This window comes from Didymella exigua (assembly GCF_010094145.1).
Source record: "Didymella exigua CBS 183.55 unplaced genomic scaffold M421scaffold_17, whole genome shotgun sequence".
NCBI classification, from domain to species: domain Eukaryota; kingdom Fungi; phylum Ascomycota; class Dothideomycetes; order Pleosporales; family Didymellaceae; genus Didymella; species Didymella exigua.
In genome coordinates this window covers 421,689-445,266 of record NW_022984791.1, presented here as the reverse complement: position 1 = coordinate 445,266, position 23,578 = coordinate 421,689, and the positions used below count along the sequence as shown (strand labels likewise).

Sequence of the window (23,578 nt, the reverse complement as noted above, 5' to 3'; positions counted from 1 at the left end):
ATCGTCACATCAAATTCCATTGTAGCTGTCTGTGCGACTGGCATGTCGGCCCTTCCAACACGGGGGTACCCTCTGCTTGTCACGCGGTTCCAAGGATGACATCGCCGCCTGTCTGCGCAGCCATGTTCATTATTGACGTACCAAGCATTTCAAACAAGATATCAAACGGACGGTCATGTTTGCAATCATGTATTCAACGGCTATCTCGGCCACAAAATCTATTGGTATCCAACTGATGTCAAAAGCCATCATTGAAGGCGACCCTGATATCAGACGCCATCCGGTGATATTCTATGTTTGGCCCTAGTTTTCATAAAGGAAGGGCCATGGACTGTGCTAGGTGCTGCTGCTACCACGGAATATTCTTCTCACCACCGTCTTGGACCTGCGCAGGATCGAAACTCTATTTATCCCTAACACTACCTCACATGATACTGCCCGGTGAGATCATAGCAACAAACCTCAAGCTGACCATCAGGATCTCCCAAAGTTCATCCAACACTGACGGTCAAGAATGGCCTTGTCGACATTATCACTACTCAGTCTCCCTCCAGAACTAGTCCTCAAGATCGCGGACCACCTACCTCCAGACGGTATCTTGGCTCTGAAGTTCTCGCACCGCATCTTAAACTACTCTCTACCTCTAGCACCACGACTCCGAAAGGGGACCCTTACACGGTGCGCTCGCCTTGCAGTACGCAGCTACCTCGTCAAACCCACGCCGAGTCCAACCCATCTGCGGTGCATTCTTTGCAAATCAGTTTACCCCCTCAAGTCTTTCCAATCATCGAGCAGTCCAGCTTGCGCGCCGCTTTCGTTCGCAGTCGACGTCGAAGAAACTGAAGTTGTGGAACTACCGCAAAGACTATGTGCATGGCACGTCGGCCGTTTGGCAAGAGTCATTCATACAAATCCAAGTGGTAGGAATCAATGGGTCGACAGCTCGGAAAATATGTGTATGCATTGTGGTGCTATCCAATCTTGGGCGAAATGTGATTGCAAATGCGACAGCTGCTCGTTCAGAGCAGTGACAGCATACACTCGATATCTGAACAACGAGAGGGAATGCAGGAGATTTGTCTTTTACAGAAAGACGACAGCCAACAATAGCACCATCACGCTTCAGGAGACTACAAAGACTCAATTGTTTGTACAGGAAACATGTTCCCGTGCAGGTACGTATCTTGACAAGGCTAAGACCCAGAAGTTGTACTAGGGACTTACGTGGCTATAGATGCTGCAGATCAAACTCCTGTCATCCACATGCCGGTCCATCACGCGGATGAGGACATGCCGCTTGTTGATCAAGACCCCAAATCGTGTACGGTAGCAAGCCGACCGGCAAGTATCATGTCAGAGATATTTCTGCCTCCAACTCGGACACATGCATAGATCACAATTCATCTCATCGACAAGACCGCTATGCGTGGGAAACGATAATCGTTAGTCATTTGGTCATTACGCTACATACTGTCTTTTCTCTCAGTATCCACGCTTCTCCCCAAGTACATAGCTGTCATTCTCGGCCAGAAAGCTTGCTTTCTCGATGTCGCTCCTACTCGGCCCTCGGTTCTGCAACTCGGTGCTCCAGCCCTTTACGGTGAACAACGCCCACCACTGCGCGATCACAAGCACAGAATTGCCACACGCAGCACCCATTTGCACCATGTCGAAGTTCTTCGAGCATTGCATGAGCCAGTCCTCGTCCCAACCGAAGCCGGCATCAATGTCGCGGCATATCGCTGTCTCATCTATCCGCCAACTCGGAATCACTGGATTCATGTAACGGAGGTCGAATGGTAGGAGAGTGTTTAGGAGCGCGAGAGTGACGAAGGATAATGTCGTGGCGTGGACGAGGGTGTAAGCTGACACGAGCTTTGGCCATAGCTATAATTGTGTCAGTGGTCGTGTTGAAGCGCGAGAATGTACCACTGGTTCGAGCTGGATTCGACCGAAACTGCTTGTCCGTGATCTTCAAGTGACTACTTACCCTCAATGCCCCTATCAGCCCAAGAACGCTGGCCCAAGCCGCCAACCCATTATATGTGAGTGACCAGAAAGCCCATGTCTTGTCGTTGCCTGGTAATGCGAAGGAGAGTGATAGTAGCAGATGTGTCGATAACGTGAGCGCGGGCAGAATAATAGCCAAGAATCTTCAAGCTGTCAGCCTTCATGCTGAGACCTCAGTCCGCATGTTTGCGCTTCAAGACAGGGGTGCGCACGTCTCGGAAGTCTCGGAAACTTACCTGGTCTGCGTCTGCTCTCGCGAAAGCTTCATTTTCAACTTCGAAACGTGCGCGTGCTGAGCGGCAATGCAATTTTTATCGTGAGGATATTCGGCGAGGACAGGAAGTCAGGTCAACAGGTATGCGAGTTTGCGCGTTGCTGCTAAGCAAGGGCGCCAGCGCTGAATATGGATCCCAAGGTAAGACCTGACGTGACCTTGAGTGACTGCCGTGCTTCGCCGAGCAGCGTCTTTCATTCGTCTAGCCTCAAGAATATATCGAGGAAATAGGGCTCCGAATCGAATCAATGGGACAAGAATGCTGAAAACAGTACTGCTTTTCGAGCACCGCGTAAGCTGATTCGCAGGAGCCCTTTAGCTCCGGACTTCTGCGGATGAGGACGTCATTGATCGAAGCCTTGCGGCCCCGATGTTTTAACTCCAAAGCTCGTTCGAGCCCGGTTGTGTCGGATGCTCGAAGAGCTCGATCCACTGCACCGTCAACAAGGAAGCTGCAGCGAAAAAGGCAGTTGGCAGTTAGTGCGCGATAGTCAAGGGCCATGTTTTCGGCGTAGCGTAACGGGAGCGCGGATCACGGCGACGCCAAATCATCGTACCCGCGTGCAAGCATGGAGATAGCGTCATACTGATTGGTATGGGTTTTATTGATTGCCTTGGTGAAGGTGAGAGGTTTCATAGAGATTGCCATCCCGAGTGTGCGCCAGCTTGTAACGTAGGACTCAGTTCTTGGTGAAGGCGCAAGTGTACCCATTGTGTCGTGTGTGCATACAATTGCGCCAAGAGGGGTATGTCAGCGGTGCTTAACTGGAGGTTAGCAAATGCGTCCAAAAAGCTTTGCCGCGTTGAGGGTGATGATGCGTGGATCGCGGATCGTTCGTGTGTTGTTTTCGGGGTTCAGAATTTGCCAGTTGCCGACGTGTTGAGTTGAGTGGGACAGAAAAATTAAAATATCGGTACGGTGCTCAAATAGTGGTGACGACTCGTTAGGTATTGCGCCGCCTTTGTCAGATTAATACATGTTGACTCAATGCATTCAGAGCAGCTCCCTTTTCTGATCTCTGCGAGTCTGCGAGGCAGGAAATACTCGCTTTGGGGAGTTTGCGGCTTCCGTAGTAGCTGCACGGCTGATGGCTGATGTTCTCCCCGCCAAAATGGTTGTTGCATGCGGCTGAAAACGAAGGGACAATGCGCGTCACCTTCCCACCAAGTAAATTTATTCAGTAAAACTTGTTGATGTACGAATACAGACCTCTCGACCATTTGAAGAACGAGATCAAAATTCTAAGGTTTCCAGCATCTGATAGCGCCACTGAAAGCCTGGTCCAGTGTACTTTACACGTGTCTCTCGACGATTCAATACCTCTCAGTATCAAACACATCCCCAAGAGTGTTCACAACTCACACTAATCGGTGCGATGGAATTAATGTACCTTCGGTCGATAAATGGCGATTTTCTGCAGAGCATGTAGCCCACGTTCTAACACATACGTCCGAGGACACCGTGCCCATTCCACCTCGCTTCAAATGGGGCGGTTTCGAAGCAGTATCATATTGCTGGAAGTCGAATGAGAGAGACAGCCACGTGTTATTCGATGGTCTGGTTGTTTCAGTCACTTCGAATCTCGCAGCAATGCTACAAGAACTGCATTAACCGCCCGAAGCAATGACAGGCATGGGATTCTGGATAGATGGTTTATGCATTAACCAGGACGATGTGCTTGAAAAGAAACATCAAGTAAACCTTAGGATGAGGGTATATTCACAAGCCATGAGCACCGTCGCCTGGCTTGGTGCACCGACTGGCAGTAGCGCTACATCTATCAACATACTCCGCAATGTATTTGGGCAGTGCAGTGTGTCGTACATCGATGGCAGCAAGGATCATTGAACATTTCAGGAATGGGCCCCAATCATTGACCTCTGGTTGCGACAATACTTCAGGAGAATGTGGATCATTCAAGAGCTAGCCCCTGAACATGAACATGACATTGTTCATTGAAGCGGACTGTCAGACAATTGCTTGACGTCGAGGAAAGCGTTGCCATGAAAGGCTGGACGACATTCGGTGTTATTTCATAGCAGATCAATGGATATGCATGGGTCCAGAAATCCAATGAATGATGGGACTTGTGAGACTTGAAGTCCGTATTCGCTGACCCTTCTCCAAACGTGCTCGCTCACAGGCCGCTACTTCGCAGAACCTTGCTGGAACGGGCAGCATCACGCGCCGGGGGACCCGCAATGAGGGTTTGCGGGGATAGCTGTGCGGATATATAAGTTCTGATGTCGCGCTTTCTCTGGCGTCTTAGAATTTTGCTAAGCATGAGATTGATCGAAATATAGATGTTAGCTGCACATAGCTCCTGCCTTTCAGTTTCGAGGCCGATGTCACACCTTATCAATCGTCCCATGTCCATCTCTCGTTACTTCAGATCGGCTCTGTTTGACATCTGCTTTCTGCTCCAACAAATCGCGGTGCCACACAGCTCATGCGTTTCTGAAATTCAAGCAGCATTGTCAACCGCAACAGTCTTCGATACCCGACTGGTCAGCATGCCTTCTCCAGACCTGCGCGAAGTATTACCAACAAGTCCATGCTGTGCTGCTGTGGCGCTGATTTGGACGAGAAGGCGAGAGCAACATCCTCGACTGGTCAGACCCCAAACTTTGCAGCGGGAGAGCCGAGGGTCACCAACTGCCCGTAGACAGCGACACTGCCGACCCCTCTCGGGATCGCAACTTTCCACCACAGATCGAGCAGTGCAAGGCTGCATGATCTTGAACGATGCACGTCTCCAGGGTTGCCATCGTCGATTATTGGTCGCCGTTGGGAAGGATACGAGAAGCTTAGCCCCTGTCACCCCTCCCTAACCCCCGCGATCATCCACTCGCCGTGTCCCCGTCTCAACCTTCCACGCAAAGTCAGAATGACAGCTTGCGACCCCACACACTTTCGTCGAACCAACTCACAATCGCTGACTGCTTCGACGTCTCCGAGCACACGATCCAAGGCTCACATGCGAAAGACGCCGAGCGCACTGTGCCGCAATGCCCAAGAGATCCGCGGGATGCTTTGAGTGCAGGAAGGTACGCTAAAATAGGGTCGCCTTTCACATGACTGGAGACTGAGAATGTCCTTAGCGAAAAGTTCGATGCGACGAGACAAAGCCCGAGTGCAATACGTGTCTACGAAGAGGCACAAAATGTCCAGGTTACAGGCCTGCGCAATCATTCATCCTTCATCAATTTGACAACGAGACCGAAAGACCGCAATTGATCAAGGAGGACGAAGATCGCTACCGATATGCATATCAGACACAACCTACATCGAATTCGAACTCGACTATTTCATCGAGAAACAATTCCTACGGAACTTTGGTCGTCCAGCAAGAGCAGATACTCGCTGAGCTGCCTGTACCAAAACAGGTCAGTGCTATAGCTGTCGACCGGATACAGCATTTGGGCACGTTCATTCGGCTGTACCTACCGAGAGCTGATGGCCCAGCTTTACCGCCGCCGTCAGCCCTAATGCTTGCGCTGCCAACCATGCCTGCAAATAGTCAAGTACTTCTCGCTGCGATTGACGCATTATCTGCGGCACAGCTTGCTGTCAACGACCGTGATCGTTCTTTGGTCAATCGCTCTCGGTCGATGTACGGGAAAGCTCTTAGCCAGATGCTGAAAGCTATCCAGGATCCAGAGCTGGCAGTGAAAGACGAGACATTGCTGTCGACCTACATGCTCACCTTATATGAGGTCTTTGTCGGTGTCACTCAGGGACATGGCTTCTTTTACCACGTACAAGGCTTACTGCACTTGGTCCGGCAGCGTGGTCCAGCATCCTTTACCACCAGATTGAGCTTGCAGATCTTTCATGCGATTCGATATAACTCGGTATGAAATCTAGCGACATTTCAATAATTATTACTGACGGAACTAAGCTGAGTATCGGCTACCATATGCGCAAAGCGTCGCTGCTTGATAGTCATGAATGGCTCGCAGTGACGGCACGAGCTGCAAAGACAGATCCTTATGTTGCCCTGAACGACATTTGCATCTGCATCCCACGACTTCTGGAACGAACCGACAAGATCGGCATGCTTGACTGTCCCCCGACCGAACTCGACTCGGTGATCGAAGACTCGCAAAAACTAGCAAACCGGGCCTTCGAATGGCTCTCGGACTTCGAAAAATATGGGCCCCGCTATGACAAAGTCGATATTGCATCGATGGAGACCTTCCTGGAGACAATTTGCGCAGACCGGGTGTTCGATCCTGTATACAATTTTCACTATTTTAGTGCCGGCATCTGCTACATGATATACTGGATGAGCATGCTGATCATGCAGTCGAACACTTTCAAACTTCTCCGAACGCATCGTCAGCTTGAGCCGAAACAGCTGATGATATGGGGGCGACAGTTGAGCGGATATGCTGACAGTATCTGCAAGAGCATTCCGTTTCACTGCAGACCGCAGACAGGATATACGGCGAAGTTCGGTTGCTTGACGCCGTTGGTGGTCGCACGGAAGTTTTATGAGAATGCAGGGCCTATGATGGCAGTCAAAGAGCAATGGTGCGCAAAAGTGTATATTTTGGCCAGGGTGCCTGGATTATATCAGGAGACGCCAGTTGCACTTGAGCCCTTTAAGGCAGTGCAGACTACTGTGCAGCAGGGGGCTAAAAAGTTCATCTAGGCATCTGCGCAACTGAAAGGATCCAAATTGACAACGACACAGGCAAATTCCACTCCTATACTCTGCGTGACAAAGTTCCCAAGCCTGACCCAGCATCTGATACATACAAACTATTGGCTCAACATCACGATGGTGTCTGATGGAACATGTGACTCACTCCTACATTGCCCTGGGCCTGCACTATAATTGGGGGTCACTGTCATTGATATTGACCGCCAGTAGCATACGAGAGAAAGCATACACAACAACATGCAGGGCTTCTGCCCATAAACTTTTACGGTAGCAAACCTTCAACGACGACACTAACCTGAACCCGAGGTAAGTAGCGGCAGCTCCTGGGCCAGACGAGATCATGGTAGCTTTGCATCAGGCACGATTGGATTCAGACACAAATCGTACGGTGATACGTCATTTCGTGTGAACGAAGCCAGCGGCTAACAACACGAGCTCATAGACATACCTGTGGAATATCTCAGCAAGATCGCCTTCCCTTTGATGACAGGCCTTACAATACTGGAGCCAACAAAGGATGTGCCTGCATCACAAGACAGCTCCAACACCAAGAGCAGCAGATGTCTGGTCGCATCTTCCACACCTGCATCTTGTGATTGAATAAGGACTCCCTGCAGCACAGCGACAGCACTATATTTGCTTTCCTACAGCCGGGCGTGCTCCAATACACGAAAGACATCCAAACCGATACAGAGTCTCGGAGCATGTTCTTCGACCCAGATGCTGAATGGAGATCCTTAATATGTTCTTTTTCCGCTGAGATTACGCGTGAAGAGCGTGACGATCATGTTCAGATCCTATCTAACACCCAATCGGGGGATATGTAGAGCGTAATCCGCTCCCATATGGCTTCTGTGGCTATCTTCCTGCAGGATTGAGCTGTACCTATCTAGCGTGCTGGAGCTCAAATCGTGGCTGACCCCGAAGAGCTTGGTGCTGGAATCGAGTGAGTCCTCCCCGACCCGTCATCACATCGCCTTCGAGCTCAAGCTCGTACCTTGCGTGCGACTCGAGAATGGCCGTATCTCTTGGCTGTGCGCACCAACCTGAAATTTAGATATGGGGAATGCCTTGGGTTTTGTTGTAGATGCTGTCTCTAGTTCAGCACAAGAATGCAACGGACTGGCTCGCGCTGTCCGGACCTGGTGACACAGAGGTCATTGCGATATTGTGACCTGTTAATATTGCCCTGCTGAAATCGCTGTCTCTCGATGTCGGTATGTCCGTAACCTCGTGCACCACAGAGAGCGAATGGGAGCTGCAGCCTAGCGCAACCCTCGCCACCAGGCATCACCTCTACAACTCTTTCTATCCTCTATCTAACTATATGCCGCATTCTCACGGACTTCGTCTTCACGAACTGCAAAGGCTTTTGCTAAGTAAGACTTGCGCGTATGGTCTCGTGCATGCGGACTTGCTGTCGCACATTGAGCTCGGCCTGTCCGCGGACAGCCGAAGCCCTCGATTAGGCTTGGAAGAAGTAAATCTTCGCCTCATGATCACGGCACGAGGCGATACTATTGCATTCCAGCTTGGAGATTTTGCAACCGATTGCACAAGAGATAGATGCTTCAACCCCACGGAAGGTGGGGGGCATTGTGCTGGCTAGCTTGACCGAGATTTAGACTGGGCCGGAACACCGACGATGGGAGTGTTGCGAGAATCGCAACGTCATGAACTAAATGTTATCGATATCGCCACGCCAGAACCATCAAATCGTCGGCTGCTAGCGTTGTCAACCTCCAGTGGACATGATGCGGACGAAAACTTGGGGCTCCTCATTCTTTGTCCCCTTCCGTGCCTCAGCACAAGCGTCGTGGCTGCGTTAGAGCGTGTTGTCTTGGTAAGCAGGATTGGGCACCGAGCGCGAGTTTAGATGTCAATTAGCGCTCAGACGCATCTCAGAGCCGGCTGAGTTGCTCCGACGTATCGCCTCAAAGAATCACCTAACACGTGTATAGTAATAGAGTGATGCGCACGTAAACGTCCACGGACACGCCCTTCGAATTTCCAAGTGCCATCCCTGCGCACACAGTAACAACGTAACAATGGCGGAGAGCACCGATGCCGCGTTTGTCGAAGATGACGACCTCGATCGCACCTTCTCTCAGCGTCCGAACTCCTCTCGATCGAATGAAAGGGTGCCACTTCTTGTCCACAGTGAGCTTAGCAAGTCTGGCGCCAGCTCACCTGAGCTCGACCGCGTCGACGAGAACACCCGACTCCTAAACCCAACGCCGATCGACTACCGGAGCTCAAACAACAATGCGGACGAGAACGGGGAACCAGAGTGGTTCCGTGAGTTTGAGGGACTTCCCTGGTGGAAGAGGCCCTCAATTCACTGGCTGCTGCCTCCGTTCCTTCTGTTCACACTTGCCTTTGGCGGCGTCGTCGTACCCAAGATCAACCTAATCATGGATCTAGTCTGCGAGGAATACTACGCCCAGCTTGACGGCAATGGCGACCCCATCTCAGGGCCTATGGATCCAGGAACAGATAGGTGTCAGAACGATGCTGTGTCTTCTCGATCCTCGCTCTTCCTCTTGTACGGCAGCTTGTGCTCTGGAATACTTGCCGCTATCACAAGCCCCAAACTTGGTGCTCTATCAGACCGCTTTGGAAGGAAGACATTCATGGTCGTGAACACATTTGGTGCACTATTCGGAGAGATCCTTACTATTCTGGCTGCGAAATTCCCGGAGACTGTTCATGTAAACTGGATTTTGGTTGGTCACGCATTGGAAGGTCTTTCTGGCTCTTTCATTGTGAGTATGGCGCTAGCACACTCATATGCCAGTGACTGCGTGGCGCCACAAAAGCGGAACGTAGCCTTTGCCTACTTCCATGCAGCCTTGTTCAGTGGCATTGCAGTGGGACCTGTCGTGGCTGGCTACATAATCAAGGCGCGCATGAAGTACGAGAGCAAGCTCGATGCTGTAGTCTTCATCTTCTACTTGGCACTAGCGGCTCACGGTCTCTTCATCGCATTCCTTCTGTTCTGCATACCCGAGTCGCTGAGCAAGTCACGTCAGGAAGCTGCGCGCGAGAAGCACAGGGAAGAACTGGAACGTCTTGGCCCCGCGGCAGACTGGATCAATCAACTACGACACATTAACCTCTTCCGTCCGTTGAAGATCCTCTGGCCCACTGGCCCAGGCTCGTCTTCTGCCGTTCGCTGGAACTTGCTTCTGCTCGCTGCCACAGACACCATCATGTTCGGCGTTGCCATGGGCGCAACGGGTGTCGTGCTTGTTTACACTCGCCGTCAGTTTAACTGGCAATCAGTTGAGTCCGGCAAATTTGTCAGTATCGTCAATGCCTGTCGAGTCGTGGCGCTTCTTGTGGTCCTCCCACTTATGACCCGCCTGGTGCGAGGCAAAGGCAACGCTATGAAGCAACGCAAGTCTGGGACCGACCTGTTCGACCTGACCATCATTCGAGCGGCGATCTTCTTCGATACTCTGGGCTACATTGGATACGCACTTGCGCCGAGCGGAGCATTTTTCACGCTGTCCGGTGTTGTTACTGCCGTTGGCGGCATTGGATCACCGGCACTTGGAGCAGCTTTGACAAATCACGTTCCGAACGACAAGGTTGGTCAACTTCTCGGTGCGACTGGTCTGCTACACGCCATTGCCAGGGTCATCGGTCCTACGATCTTCAACGGCATCTATAGTGCCACTGTCGCAGGCTACCGACAGACTGTTTTTGTGGTTCTTGCTTCGATGTTCGGGCTAGCGTTCCTGTGCAGCTGGTTTGTACGTCCTCACGGTAAGTCTTCCCTGACCGCAGAGCCGCTAGGAGCAGATTGCTAATGAGACCCAGTCTACCTTGAAGACGACGAGTCCGTTACGATTGGTACCCAGTCCACGGATGCATAGTACGTACCTGCTGCCTTTCCCAGGTTGCGTGTGGTTTATATATGGCATGGCATAGTACATAAGTAGAAATGCATCCTTGAGAGAACTTGACAAAATTCATGGCAACAACCCGCTCGCGATTTTGGGAAAGCAGAACACCTACTGCTTGGGCTTGTGACAAGATTTCTTTTCACCTTTTTTTTTTATCGTGGTTGCAACCCCACCACCGCCTATCACCAAAGCCATCAGAAGCAAAAGAGTTGTGTAATGGCTCTTTGACTGTGCCGTAGTTATCCGTAGACATCCGCATCTAATCATATTCCTGACTGTCTGCCTGCCTTAGTCCGAGCTAGACAAGAGGGCAAAAAGGTCGACACCTGTGTGATTCGAACACACGCTCCCGAAGGAAATGCCTGACTAAGGATAGCAGGGCATCGCGTTAACCACTCCGCCAAAGTGCCAGTAGCTTCCGCTGGAAGGAACTTATAGAAGCAGGGGAATATATGTTTTATATAATACTATAATTAACAATCTGTTTGGAAGTCCCTTCGTGGACCCTTCCCTGACTTAAAAACTGATAGATGCAGGATGCTGGGATTTCCATTTGTCTAGCAACGTGTCGCCTAAAGCGGGGTCGTGCGCCATCATCACTCAAACCCCAACACCCCATTGTAATGTACAAGAATCCATCGACTTCTACACATTATAGTAACCTGTGTGTAATCACGGAGCGAACTTCTAGAAGTACAGAATTGATTTCAACACTTTCTGATTTATAGGATTAATCTAAAAACATCTGCATAATCTTACTCTTGCTAACTTTAACTAACCGTTATAACGTGTCTTAATCGCGTTGCTTCAGCACGGTAGAGTTCAAGTGGAGTCAAGAGATTATCCCAAGTTAAGAAATTCTGATCTGTCTGTAGTGCATTATCCCGGTCCGAGGACTATAGCCGGGAAGCCACTGAACATCATCTAGACAATACCTGCCCTGAATCCTAGACCATCGCGGCAGCATTACAGATGCAGGAATACTTCTAGCGTCTTAAAACCTCTCTAGGGAGCATGTCATAGTCATAAATCAAGCTTGTAGTCAAGGAAATGTCGCAATAGCATTGGCCTACAATGACTAGGTGTTGTAGTAAGGCTCTGCTCTTCTGCTTTATCTACCACCTATTCCAGAGATACAGAAGCGACACCTTTTGCCCCTTTGTCATGACACTATGTCTAAAATGACTAGATCAATTTGGTCTAGCGAATCCTGTCGAGCAAAAGCTGCAGCTGGTCTTGTCCTAGCTGCCTTTGCCTTCAGTACTTCGACAAATAATTTACACTTTGGGTTTCTCGGAATCCATAGAGTACACCAAAGTATGAACGTAAGAGCCCCTGAGCATTATTTCTGTTCAGATAAGCTTGACACTGACTGTTTGACAGCGTTCGAAGATCGCCGCGCTTACCCAGCGAGCAAGTCCTATCCTCCGATATGATTCTCCAGACTCCCGAATTTTGGCCCGGACCACTACGATACCCATGACCATGTCCATTCCTTCTACCTCTTGCTCGCTCTTGAAGTCGTGGCGGGCAAGTGAGAAAAAGGGTTCGCCCCGGATACGCAGACAGAACGTGTCTTTCTCGGAAAACTTATCATCATCTGCGCAATCGCGAAAGAACACACCAATAGGTGTTCCATTTGCCATCAGCAGCTCACCGTCAGCCTTCATGTCGTCCTGTTCCGGTGGCATAAACTGGATGTTCTTCATGATCCGGCCAATGGGCGAGTCTTGTTTGGTCTGTCTGCCCTGGCTCATCTCGAAGGACTCAGACAGTGGGTCCTTCGGTACCGTACAGTGAGCGACAAGGGCGTAGGTGAGGGTCAAGTGTGCCCCTTGCTTCACAGCACCATACTTGTCTCCATTTACTGGCTCTGCTGCCATGCCCTCCCATTGCATGTCACCAAAATCACAATCGGATAGCTCTTCTCGGACTCCCATGCGGTCGAAACTGTTTCCGTGGGGTTCGATACGCTGGCTAACATAAGAGATACGACCCTTGACCGATGCCCAGGACCATGTGGGCGCTATGTACTCGGGATACCTGCGGGCCTCCTTGTCCACGGACTGCCAAAGAAGCGTGGCTGCGCAGTGAGCCCCAATGGCGATAACACCAGCATGCAGCTGGTATCTTCTATCCTTGCGCATATTCGGGAGGTCTTCCAGTCTGAAGAGAGGAACACGAGGAACGTGGGCTCCCCACATTCCGGCGAGGTAATCCGCACCAGGAAATACGGACTTGTAGTCTTTTGCCAGACCAGCTAATGCGGTGAGCTTGTCGCTGTCATACGACAAGTTCCGGAGCGAGTAATCTTCCACTAGCTCATACCACCTCATTCGTGTGTCGGCAAAGATGCCCTCGGTTTGGTCATCCTGAAGTCCGTCACAAAGAGGCCAGGGCTTCTGCTTGTGGCTTTCATACGACAGCTGTTCCGTCCAGGGCAATTCGGCTGTTCCCTTCGCCTCGCGGCACCGCCAGAGAAGTTGTCGGTCAGCGAAAAAGATGGTCCTCCGCGAAAGCTCGGCCTCTTGCAATGTCCAAGCCCGATACCTTAGTGGATTCTGTACAGGGCTCTTCCCTGTTACGGATGGCTCTTCTCCATATTCAACACGCCATGAAGTCGGTGGTCGACGGTACATACGTATGGATCCATGGGTTGCGCGATCGATTTGAACGTCAACAAACGAGTTGCCGGTACTCCTTCCTAGATCGTCACTCATGCGACATCCCTGAGTTCCATCCTCTGAGCTGAGGGCTGAAAGGGTGCAGAGTGCACTACCGTAGACGTCCGCCATACTTGCTGCCTCCTGTGCCCAATCGTTGTCATCATGTTGGATGATGCATAGGGAGTCAATCCACAGATAGCGCTGACCAAGTTTACGCGTAACAATGACAGCATCAAGGAACGTCCTTGAGAGATCCTTAGCGAGTATCCGCGTCTGTCTTGCCTCCAGACTGTTACGCTCTGTTATGATCGGTCGCTTGTGTTCCGGACCCCAACAATGGCTAAGCGCCAGGTAGTTAGGGTACGAGACATCTTTCCTCTCGCAAGTGATTCTGAGGGGTGCCGAGTCTACCAGTTGCACGTCCGGACTACCTCGAAATGCCTCAACGTCTATGAGACGAGTTGGCAAGAAAGCGTTCGGGCTGCCGGAACACGTCTTGTGATTTGTCAGACACCGGTGCAACCACGTCTTCATCAAAAGTATATTATCGGTTGCGCTGTCTAAGGACGCAGGGCTGTTGTATGATGCCGGATCATGCACATGACAATTCGCCGATGCTTGCGGCTCTACATTGTTATCAGCAGGCGCATTGAACGGTCATTTTAGCAATGACTTACTCCACCACCAACGTGGTATTCTCTGGAAGAAAGTCTGTGTGATGTAATTCAGGCCCTTCAGTCCGGTACCTAGTCGGACAGCTCGATCGGGGTAGGCTGGACACCTGCGTAGAATGAGGGTAGCCTCCTTATCGCCTATCTCGATCGGCTGAACATGGCTGAGTAGAACGGAGCAGAGTTGACATCCCTTTTCGGCCTTCTTGCGCATGCGACGATAAGATTGGAGTTTGAGGGAGGTATCTTGGCAGTACTCCGGGCGGTCGAATTCGAGAGACCAGAAGTCAGAAGATTTTGCGCAAACGGAAGAGCAGACGGCGCAAAGTCGAGGAGGCATTGTGTACGACGACGCACGAGTGGCTAAAATTCATTTAGAAGATATCGGGCTTCTGGTACTGAACAACAAGAAGACCAACTGCGTCGTGGCAGTGTAAGCGCCACCGAAGCGCCTCATCCGTGCATTGTGCCGCACATGTACCCAGACTCCGCGACATGTTATTTACAACCCGCAGCTTCGGTATGACCTTCGGTATGGCCCCAGCGCCTACCGGAGCCCATAGTTGAAGCTATTCGGTATGGGTTCAACAGTTGGCGTCTGGCTTAGTGCTGTTCGATCGATGAGAAGCGCGCGCTTGACGTCTTACGAGCCGCCTGGGAACGTGCAGGTGCACATGCAGTCACTTCAATGAATTCAGTTTATAGCGATAGGTAACGTGGGACGATTGTTTATATATGTTGCGGCAAACGTAGCCGCTGTATATCGATGGAAAACTGCGCTGAGCTGCTTGCTGACTAGGAGGCGACCATATATACATACCCTGAGACGTGCTAGTCCAAGGTAGTCAACAGAGATGATGATGAATGTGGTGGGCGATCTTGTGTATTTTGGTACTACGGAAGAGCGCTTATCTGCATGTGTGTGTGGGAGCGGGAACTAACGAGCTGGCCAATCAGAGGGCGTCAGCTTCGAACAGGTGACGATCAAGGCCTGTCGGACCGACTTGCACCGCAACCCCCCCCCCCCCCCCCCCAGCTGCTGTGAACAACAAAGCTGAACGTTGTACTATCAGTACCATCCTGTGAGACCCGCTAGGTCTGGCATATCAGCGTCCTGCGAGCGTTCTACAACGTAGCGCTCTACGCTTTCCAGGCCTAGCTGTTAACAAACGTGTAGTGCCTCTGTCGTACCAGAGTCTTCGTAAGTCTGTCTGCTAGCGTGTCTGCAGTTGGACACTAGGCTACATGTAGATGCTGTTGCTGTACTTCTTGCCTTAGCCACATCTGATGTGTGTTAACGTGGCGCAGCTTTGTATGTAGCTTGTCCTCCTGCTTTGTTACCATACCTACTCTCTGCTAATTATCACAGTAGATAACAGGCTTTACATCTAGCTTGAACTTGATGTGATTGAACACTCTGTTCCACCACTCCATCTTTCCTCCAGCTACTGAAAGAGCTATAAGCTCTGCCTCTGTAGTTAACTTTGTGACTGAGCGTTGACGTGTAGCCTTCTAATTAACACACATGCCGTACATCTTAAATAGATATCTATATAAGCTCTGCCTTGACTCTTCATCGTCAGCAAACGCTGCATCAGATGCTCCGTAGAACGGTGATAGATCGTCAATTTAGCTGATGTACGTGGTGTTGTTCTTTGCTCTATTGCACGCTCTAATAGCTAGGTACTTAGTACTAATCAGGTATCTCCAGACGTGCTTAGCTGCTGCTAAGTGCTTCTGTCCAGGGTTCTGCAGAAGCCTTGCTAGGACTGAGTGTGCTTGCGACACGTCAGGCCTTGTAAAGGTAGAGATGTAGGCCAGTGAACCCACTAGCTGCTGGTACAGCTGCGTACGTTCAATGCTTGCCTCCTTAACGCTAGGCAGCAGATAGCTGTCAGTCAACGGTACAGCTAGGTATCTCCCTGATGTCTGAGCCAAGTCAAACCTGGCTGACACCTTGTTAATAAATAAGTCCTGGACTAGCCAAATAGTTCCTGCTGTCTAGTCTCTTACTATGCGTACGCCCAGGAACACTTAAGTTCTCCTAGGCACCTCACGCTATAGGCTTGCTGAAGCTGCCTCTCAAACTGGCTGTGATAGCTGAGGTATTGCGGGTGCACAAGGACGACGATATCATCCACGTAGAAGAATAAAATCAGCTGATCACTGGTGAACAGACAGGGCACGTCTTAAACTGGCCTGAGGCCCAGCCTCGTCAGCGTGTCTCTAAGATGCCTGTACCAGAGTAGTGGCGCATCCTTAAGGCCATACAAGGCTTGTTTGAGCTCAAGTAGCTCTCCCATCTAACCCACGAATAGCTCTAGTGTACGTACATAGACTAGCTGTTCAAGAGGTACGTTCAGGAAGGCATTCAGCACATCATACTGATATGCGTGTAAGCCAAACGCAGCAGTTATTGCTATTAGCAGGCGGAACACCCTTGCTGCTAGCGTCGCTGCATACGTGTCTCCCCAGTTATCCTGGAGGTCTCCTCTAACGACTAGCCTTGCCTTGTACTTGTACAGGTAGCCGTCTTCGTCAAACTTGTATGAGAACACCCACTTCAGAGGAAGTATCTGTGCGTCGGCTGCTGTAGCTGCAAAGCAGCCTTTATCTGTACAGCTAGCGAACTCTGCACGTGCTGCATCCCTGAACTCGTGTCCAAATGGATGCTTGTCTAGGCATCTCCAATGTCGTGGAGGTGGTGGGAGCTTGTCCCTGTGTAATCGTGTGCTTGGCTCTTCGCCGAGCAGCTTCTTAGGCCTGATGAGTTGACAGCTACAGCGAATGCTGTGTAGTATGGACCTAGCGTACGTCGCTGTCTTCGTGACATCAGAACATTTGATGCGTCAATCTGGCTACTGGTTTCTTCCCGCCTTGGTGCGCTGTTCGATCGGCGATCAGGAGCATCTGCGTCAGGTGCTATAGCTTGCCAGCCTCGTGGCAGCTCGTTCTCCTGACTGCTCACTGACTGTTCGTTCGGCTCAGGCGTGCTCTCCGGCGTCGGTAGCCACCTTGCTGTGCTTTCCTTGTCCAGCTGCTGGTGTCCCACAGCCTCACCGAGGAGCTGTTCCTCAGCTTGTTCTGCTTCTGACTGTCTGTGCTCTACGTCATCAGCGTTGCGCAGAGCCTCATTAGTCTCTTGCTCATTGTCCTTGGCCAATAGATGAGGCAATTAGACGTGTGCGCCGATAGCAGGACCGAAATTCAGCCACAAGATCAGTAGTTGACGTGTACTGCTCTCCTTGGTGGTCCTTCTTGACAAGCTCCTGCAGCTGCGTAGCTGCCCAGCTGTCGTAAAGTCCCCTGATTGACAGTATGAAGTCCTTCTGCGATCGATTGCTGTCAACTTCTGGCATCTTAGCTTCTCTCAGGAGTCTGGTGATCGTCACCCAATCATCAAGCCACGTGTCTAGATTCGCTTTCCCTGGCCTCGCACAGACAGCTCTGTAGCGGCTGCGTAGCTGGTGATTTCGCTCACCTACTGATAGACAGAGGTGCTTCTTTAGCGTTGTCAATTGACTGTACGGGCTTGAGCAGTCAACAATAAGATCTAGATGCTTGACGTCGATCGTCCTAGCAATCTCAGAGTTGAAGCTCCTCAAGGCCTTCTCTTTCTGCAGTCATCTTGCCTCATCACGCTTGTACTTCCTTGTCCACACGTTGTATATAGATATCTCTTCAGCGGATAGATCCTTAATATTAATATCTTCCTGCTCTTCCTCAGATACCTGTGTCTTCTTGAACTTCCATAAAGGCTTCTCCTGTGGCTTCTGATCTTGTAGCTTCCTCAGCTCCTCTGCTGATAGCCCTGGGTCAACGTACGGCCACAGGCCGTCTCTGTCTGCTGTGTCCTTTCTGACAAACAGCCATCTCTCCCAGTCATCAGGCTTGCTGAGTATAACTGACGTCTTCGTCACTAGCTGGTCCTGCTCATACGTACTCATGATGCTCTGTAGTGTCTGCTCTGTGTGACGCTTAGATTGGGTTTCGTGTCAAATAACAGTCGGCTATCTTGACAATACGATCTACTTCCAGTCGTACAGGTTGTAGATAAACGGGTGAACGCAGCGATTAACTGAAGGCCTCCGGGCTCATAACTGTTGCGGCAAACGTAGCCGCTGTATATCGATGGAAAACTGCGCTGAGTTGCTTGCTAGCCAGGAGGCGACCATATATACATACCCTGCGACGTGCTAGTCCAAGGTAGTCAACAGAGGTGACGATCAAGGCCTGTCGGACCGACTTGCACCGCAACAATATACTTAGTATCTTTAAGCATGAACGTATATGTTTTCGATCGGATGGAATGGTGGGTCTGCCGACGCTCCATCGGCGGCAGCACATTATTCGGGCCTGTCTAGCTCGGTAAGTCAAGATGAATGTCGTATTTGAGTGGCGCTGTTCCGACCGGATGTAGTCGCGAATTAATAATAGCGCGCCGCCGGAGCCACTTGTCGTCGACAGTGAGCGAAGTGGGTGGTTTTGGTCGGATATGTACAAGTCATAACGACTTAGCAGTCCGGGGTTGAAGAGTAGAAAAAGTATGTGCGATTTCGTTGTAGGAAATCCAGCGATTGAACTAGACATCTGATTAAATCGAATATGGAGTGAGACCGGTCCGCTTACAGATGACAGTTGAGCACCAAGTCTTAAAACGCGCTCGGTTCGACATTTGGCCGTGCTTGCGAGCTCGAGATACCTCTCTTCCTCGTCGTGTTCTTTCTCGAAGTATTTTGAAGGGAAGTACTCCTCGCCCCAGACTAGACCACGAATCAGGTAATCCTCGGGCAACGGTAGCTCAGCATGGTCATCCTTGCCCTCCTTGCCAACAGCAAATGTTGGCTGGGCGAATAGCGCATCGAAATCTTGGGCCTGGGATTGCTGGGTCTCCATCTTGACAAGGGTATTAAGAAAAGGGACTAGATCAGCCCAGGGCGCTTGCTCAATGAGGTCGGCAACGTATTCGATCGAGGCGAGAACAGAAAGGAAAGCAAGCATAACATGAACATGAGGAAGGACGTTTTTATCGCCAATACGACGAAGAGCCACAGAGAGCGTCCTGTTTGCCAAGTTGACGGCTTCGCAGAAAGCCATATCTGTAGACAAGGCCTCTACAGTAGACGGGATCTCAGATTCTGTGATCTTCGGTTTGTCTTTCTGTAAGGCGAGCTCGGCCATGATTTGATCTTCGGTGAGATGTGACTGTCTTCGCTCCCTTGCACGAAGCTCGAGAATTAGTCGGATAGTGTTGGTCTCCGCGCCATAGTCGAGCCAAGCGGCGCTATTTATGATGGCTGTGTACACGCCCTGTTCCTTCCACTTCGCTGTTACACGACCGATGTGGTTGTCGAGTTGGCTGAGATACTCAGCCTGGGCAGCTCCGTACTTATCCACAACGTTTCTAGTAAAGATGTGTGCATGAGCAGTGACGAAGCTAGCATCTACCGGGGAAGGTATCGAGTATCCCGGCGGGTCAGGCCTCAGTACGGGACCCAGAAGAGTCATGATTGACTCACGAGCGCTTGGGAAGGTCTCAACAGAGGCCAAAGACCTGCTGTAGTAGTACATCTGCTGGAGAGCATTCGGACGCGCCAGGATCGCAAGGTGGTGATAAAGACGCCCAACAGTCGGATTCTTATCAGCAGCTCTCGAATACCACGACCGTGCAACTCCCGCCCAGATCTCACGATCCCGGATGTCCTCATCTTCAATAGCCATGCGATAACGGCCCAAATCGCCAAGGCATTCAATCCATGTATCTTCAAAAGCTGGCACAGTCTCGTACAAGAGCGCCATCATCTGATATGCCAGGTAGATAAAGGCCAACATATAATCCAGACTGTGGGGTAGCTTTTGACGAAGTAACTCCAAAAACGAATGTATCCCGTGTTTCCACATGCGAGCCGGCATCGTGTATTTGCCCGCTAAGCGGCGAAGTGCTGGTGATGCAGACGGATGCTGTGAAGCCAGGAAGAAGTCATGATGCTCGTGAAGTAGCGTGCGATGGAGGGCAATAAGCGCTTGCCAATGATCGGGCGCCAGCTTCTGGTTCGGGCCTTGCGGCGCAGCTGCCTGTTCTCGATCTACGTGTATACATTTTGTTTCGACCATAGTCAGACCGGCATAAATTGACTTGACTTCCGACGCAAGCTGTTCCTGTGAAATCGGACGACTATCTGGCTGCAGGAGGAATCCAGGATAACGGGGATCGTCTTTCTGCCGCGCGTGGGCATGGCGGACGTCAGCTGAGCGGTCGCTCGAGCGTCCTGTCGTGGAACGGCAAGAAGAAGCAATGCACTTGGTGCCTTGTGTTGGGTTGTACAAGCGGGCGTCAAGGGGCTTCGAGCGAGGCTTACTAGGCTGCATCGTGTAAGAAATGTCTCTAGAATAGTCTGGATCTGCAATGATGACATTGTCGACGTTGGATGGGCCCTTTTCCCGACGAGCCCCGATCTCAGACTCAGCTCGCCGTTTCTTTCCGGAGGAGGGCGACGTTTGACGTTTCTTCCCTGCTTCTAGAGATAGGGCAGCAATATCGGGCGCGGTATTGCCACCAGAAATGGCCTCAAATGGCGACCCCGACTGTCTAATTGTTCGGTTAAATAATGTACAGCAATTGCAGATTCCTCCATACCTTAACTTCAAAGCCGCGTTGCGCACTTCAATCTTCGCTTGAATTTCCTCGAGACCCTCGATTTCAGGAGCATGTTCGGCTTTTGCGTGATTGTAAAGCTGCTCGACGCTCTGGAAGGTCCGGCCAGGATGGCCATAAGGACACGGTAGTGAGCCCACCGTTCGACTCTCTGTTTTATTGCTAGCCTGTGTCCGCAGTGAATTCACAAACCGAGACTGTATGTCAACCATAGGGGATGTCATTCTTAACAGGACAGCTCAGGTTCCGCAGTACTATTGCTCGTCTAGATGCCTGAACTGGCAAATTTCAAGGGTCGAGGAGCTTGAGGTTGTAAACGACAAACGACACAACATTGACGAGAATCTAAATCTGATGGAAGGTGAGCTTAAGAACCGTGGTTTAGATTGACGAGGCAGATTTTTTTGATGCTGCTCGATGCAGTGCGCACTTTAGTGAGGTGATTGTAAGGTTGTGACTTACGAAGAGGAATGGTTAACGCGGTTCATGGGGCTTGTATGATGACGAATGAACTTCGGACACGTCCTAGGTCAAATCGCGGCAGCGCAGTGTTATTATAGGTATATACTCGGCGTTGTTCCGGCGGGGGACACTTCAGCCGATCGACGTGTGCAGGGGATAGGTAATGGAAGGATGTGGACATGACGCATCCTTGCGCGTTTGGGCCATTTGCCTTGTTGCCTGCACAGCTCGGCTAGTGCGGCTCTGTCGGAAGGCAGACGGTTCGCCCACCAACGCGCGCTTTTCAGCCGCGGTTTGGTAAAGTCCACACCATCATGAAGCCTAATCCTATACTGCTGGCCTTCTTCCAGCCATACAGCGTTCTTTTCTGTGTCCTGCATGCTCACCTCATAACGGCCCAGGCTACGCTGTGCGCGCTGCCTATACTGCGAAACAAGGGCAAATTGCGTTGCATAGTTCAGGACTACCATGTGCACCAGCTCTTGAGCTCCAGTGATGCCATTGCTTAATGTTGCACCTGCTCGCCAGCCAGCATAGGCTATTGGGCCCACACGCGAGGTTACTTGCCTCGAAGGCTGTACGCAGTTGCACAAGCGCATTGGTCCGACACAACTTGAGACCAGTTGCTCAAATTCCGGGGTGTATGATGCACAAATACAGAATCGGTAGGCCTCAGTCATGTCAAACACTCGTAGCACAAGAGCTGTCCAAGAATCTATCGAACCACAAACCGGCCCTGCGATCGAAGCGCCCAACGCCCTCGAAGATAACGTAGTCTGTTTCTATGCGTCATATAAAGACGACACAACACAAATACCACGCGGTTCCGCATTCAACATTATCGTAGAATCACCATACTGGTTGGAGGCCCAAAATTGGGGCTTCATGCGTACGTTGCTGGCAAGATATCATTACGTTTGCGTCTTTGCTGAATCAGCCGCAAGCAGAGCCCAAATGTTGTCTGCGCTGATATCTTTCAGGATCTTGTGAGCAACGATAGGCTGAACACACCGGAAACTGAAGAGGCGTTGGGGTTAACATACACGTTGACGATGGCTTATAGACGTTGCCGGAAGGTAGACAGTTTCAACAATGGAGGATTACGAACTCTTTTGGTGCGGATGGCTTTGCTTAGCCTCACCAATGACCGAGCACCATGGCACTTCATAATTTTAACTTGAGCAGAAGCTCGACCTGGATGTGAAGTATATGCGTGTGTCATCTCAGACCTGACCATATTAGCGTATCACGAGCAGGGAGAAGGGCCATGGTGCCGATCAGCTGCGGCAAGCTTACGCATCGCATCACCTTTGATCGGTCCAACGTTCAAGGTCAGTCAACCAAACATCGGATGCTTTCACCATCATCCCACCAGGTTGCCATCTACCAACACAGTCAGATGCGGCGCACTACAATATTGAGGTGATCTGAATTGGTATCCCAGACGGCATGAGCATTGGTCTCTGCTATTTCAAGACACTCACACCTTGCACTCGCGAAGCACTATCACCAACGATAAAGTACCTTTGAGTAGGCAACAAGCAGGCATCAGATCTCGGTCTTGCAAAGAGTATATCTGTCTTGTGGCGATTTCTGGGTGAATTGATTGGTTGTGGCTTCTAGGTATCGAAGGTTGTACCTGCACTGTGTGCCAGCGTGGTTGGTTTCTGGACAACTGGAAGTCAAGGCAGAGAATGGAACCGATGCTTTTGTTCCAGGAGCCCGTGGCAGGCACCGCCTTCAGAAATCATGAATGAGTGGTAGAGGCGCGCCCTACGCGTCAGCTTCGTAGTCTTCCTGGTACATCTACGCTTACGGAGTTTCGAGCCGAGAAGCAACTGTTCCTGAATGGTGGCTGGCGCCTTAAGTTCGGCTGTGTTTTTTAGCTCTCGGGGAATACAGACCTTGCTTCCGCTCTTTGAAGCATTTTGGTTGCAGCTTTCCGACACAAGGTGGGTCAACAATCCTTATGATTGGACGTGGTGATTGCGGAAACATGCACGGCAGGACTGCCCAGTCCAACAGAAACTTACTAACCCTCTACGAATGCAAGCTATTGCATGGCATGCGGAGTAATCCACCAGTAAGTTGTGATACCTCTATAATAAAAGGGCAAAGGGCGTCCCTAACATGGGATGATGAGACAAATTGCACTTTGGTCTGAACGTCCTGGAAGCCAGAGATGACCGCAAACACGGAGAGCCAACCGAGCCGTCATCAACAGGAATCGGCTACGAGGCTGAGCACACAGGGTACACT

At 50.9% G+C, this 23,578-nt stretch overlaps 9 protein-coding genes and 1 non-coding gene across 10 annotated transcripts; 4 read left to right on the top strand and 6 right to left on the bottom strand.

Annotated features, from left to right (window-relative positions):
• Positions 1-514: 514 nt before the first annotated feature.
• Positions 515-1,031, top strand: M421DRAFT_101828 (uncharacterized protein; the record flags this gene model as incomplete). The annotated part of the gene is made up of 2 exons (XM_033586691.1): positions 515-887; positions 919-1,031. The coding sequence occupies 2 exons, from the start codon at positions 515-517 to the stop codon at positions 1,029-1,031; spliced, it is 486 nt and encodes a 161-aa protein (XP_033447679.1).
• A 386-nt stretch (positions 1,032-1,417) lies between these two features.
• Positions 1,418-2,686, bottom strand: M421DRAFT_421835 (uncharacterized protein). The gene is made up of 3 exons (XM_033592957.1): positions 2,247-2,686; positions 1,991-2,153; positions 1,418-1,887 (listed from the first exon to the last, which is right to left on the bottom strand). Exons 1-3 carry the CDS (start codon positions 2,276-2,278, stop codon positions 1,483-1,485), a joined length of 600 nt encoding a protein of 199 aa, XP_033447678.1. The 5' UTR covers positions 2,279-2,686; the 3' UTR covers positions 1,418-1,482.
• A 1,158-nt stretch (positions 2,687-3,844) lies between these two features.
• Positions 3,845-4,302, top strand: M421DRAFT_421834 (uncharacterized protein). The gene has a single exon (XM_033592956.1). It carries the CDS (start codon positions 3,909-3,911, stop codon positions 4,131-4,133), a length of 225 nt encoding a protein of 74 aa, XP_033447677.1. The 5' UTR covers positions 3,845-3,908; the 3' UTR covers positions 4,134-4,302.
• Positions 4,303-5,809: 1,507 nt separating this feature from the next.
• Positions 5,810-6,997, top strand: M421DRAFT_179417 (uncharacterized protein). Its single transcript, XM_033587875.1, has one exon. The coding sequence runs from the start codon at positions 6,142-6,144 to the stop codon at positions 6,940-6,942; it is 801 nt and encodes a 266-aa protein (XP_033447676.1). The 5' UTR covers positions 5,810-6,141; the 3' UTR covers positions 6,943-6,997.
• Positions 6,998-8,721: 1,724 nt separating this feature from the next.
• On the top strand, positions 8,722-11,159 carry M421DRAFT_421831 (MFS general substrate transporter). The gene is made up of 2 exons (XM_033592955.1): positions 8,722-10,725; positions 10,780-11,159. The coding sequence occupies exons 1-2, from the start codon at positions 9,003-9,005 to the stop codon at positions 10,833-10,835; spliced, it is 1,779 nt and encodes a 592-aa protein (XP_033447675.1). The 5' UTR covers positions 8,722-9,002; the 3' UTR covers positions 10,836-11,159.
• Positions 11,160-11,185: 26 nt separating this feature from the next.
• Positions 11,186-11,275, bottom strand: M421DRAFT_t82. The gene has a single exon. It is a non-coding gene; the product is annotated as a tRNA-Ser (tRNA).
• A 942-nt stretch (positions 11,276-12,217) lies between these two features.
• Positions 12,218-14,542, bottom strand: M421DRAFT_93275 (HET-domain-containing protein; the record flags this gene model as incomplete). Its single annotated transcript, XM_033598100.1, has 2 exons — positions 12,218-14,157; positions 14,209-14,542. The coding sequence occupies 2 exons, from the start codon at positions 14,540-14,542 to the stop codon at positions 12,218-12,220; spliced, it is 2,274 nt and encodes a 757-aa protein (XP_033447674.1).
• Positions 14,543-16,879: 2,337 nt separating this feature from the next.
• On the bottom strand, positions 16,880-17,561 carry M421DRAFT_6197 (uncharacterized protein; the record flags this gene model as incomplete). Its single annotated transcript, XM_033595928.1, has 2 exons — positions 16,880-17,356; positions 17,418-17,561. 2 exons carry the CDS (start codon positions 17,559-17,561, stop codon positions 16,880-16,882), a joined length of 621 nt encoding a protein of 206 aa, XP_033447673.1.
• Positions 17,562-18,706: 1,145 nt separating this feature from the next.
• On the bottom strand, positions 18,707-21,069 carry M421DRAFT_101824 (uncharacterized protein; the record flags this gene model as incomplete). Its single annotated transcript, XM_033586690.1, has 4 exons — positions 18,707-18,784; positions 18,832-20,603; positions 20,649-20,791; positions 20,840-21,069. 4 exons carry the CDS (start codon positions 21,067-21,069, stop codon positions 18,707-18,709), a joined length of 2,223 nt encoding a protein of 740 aa, XP_033447672.1.
• A 92-nt stretch (positions 21,070-21,161) lies between these two features.
• Positions 21,162-22,187, bottom strand: M421DRAFT_179322 (uncharacterized protein). Its single transcript, XM_033587874.1, has 2 exons — positions 21,320-22,187; positions 21,162-21,208 (listed from the first exon to the last, which is right to left on the bottom strand). The coding sequence occupies exon 1, from the start codon at positions 21,997-21,999 to the stop codon at positions 21,412-21,414; it is 588 nt and encodes a 195-aa protein (XP_033447671.1). The 5' UTR covers positions 22,000-22,187; the 3' UTR covers positions 21,162-21,208; positions 21,320-21,411.
• Between the last annotated feature and the right edge of the window lie 1,391 nt (positions 22,188-23,578).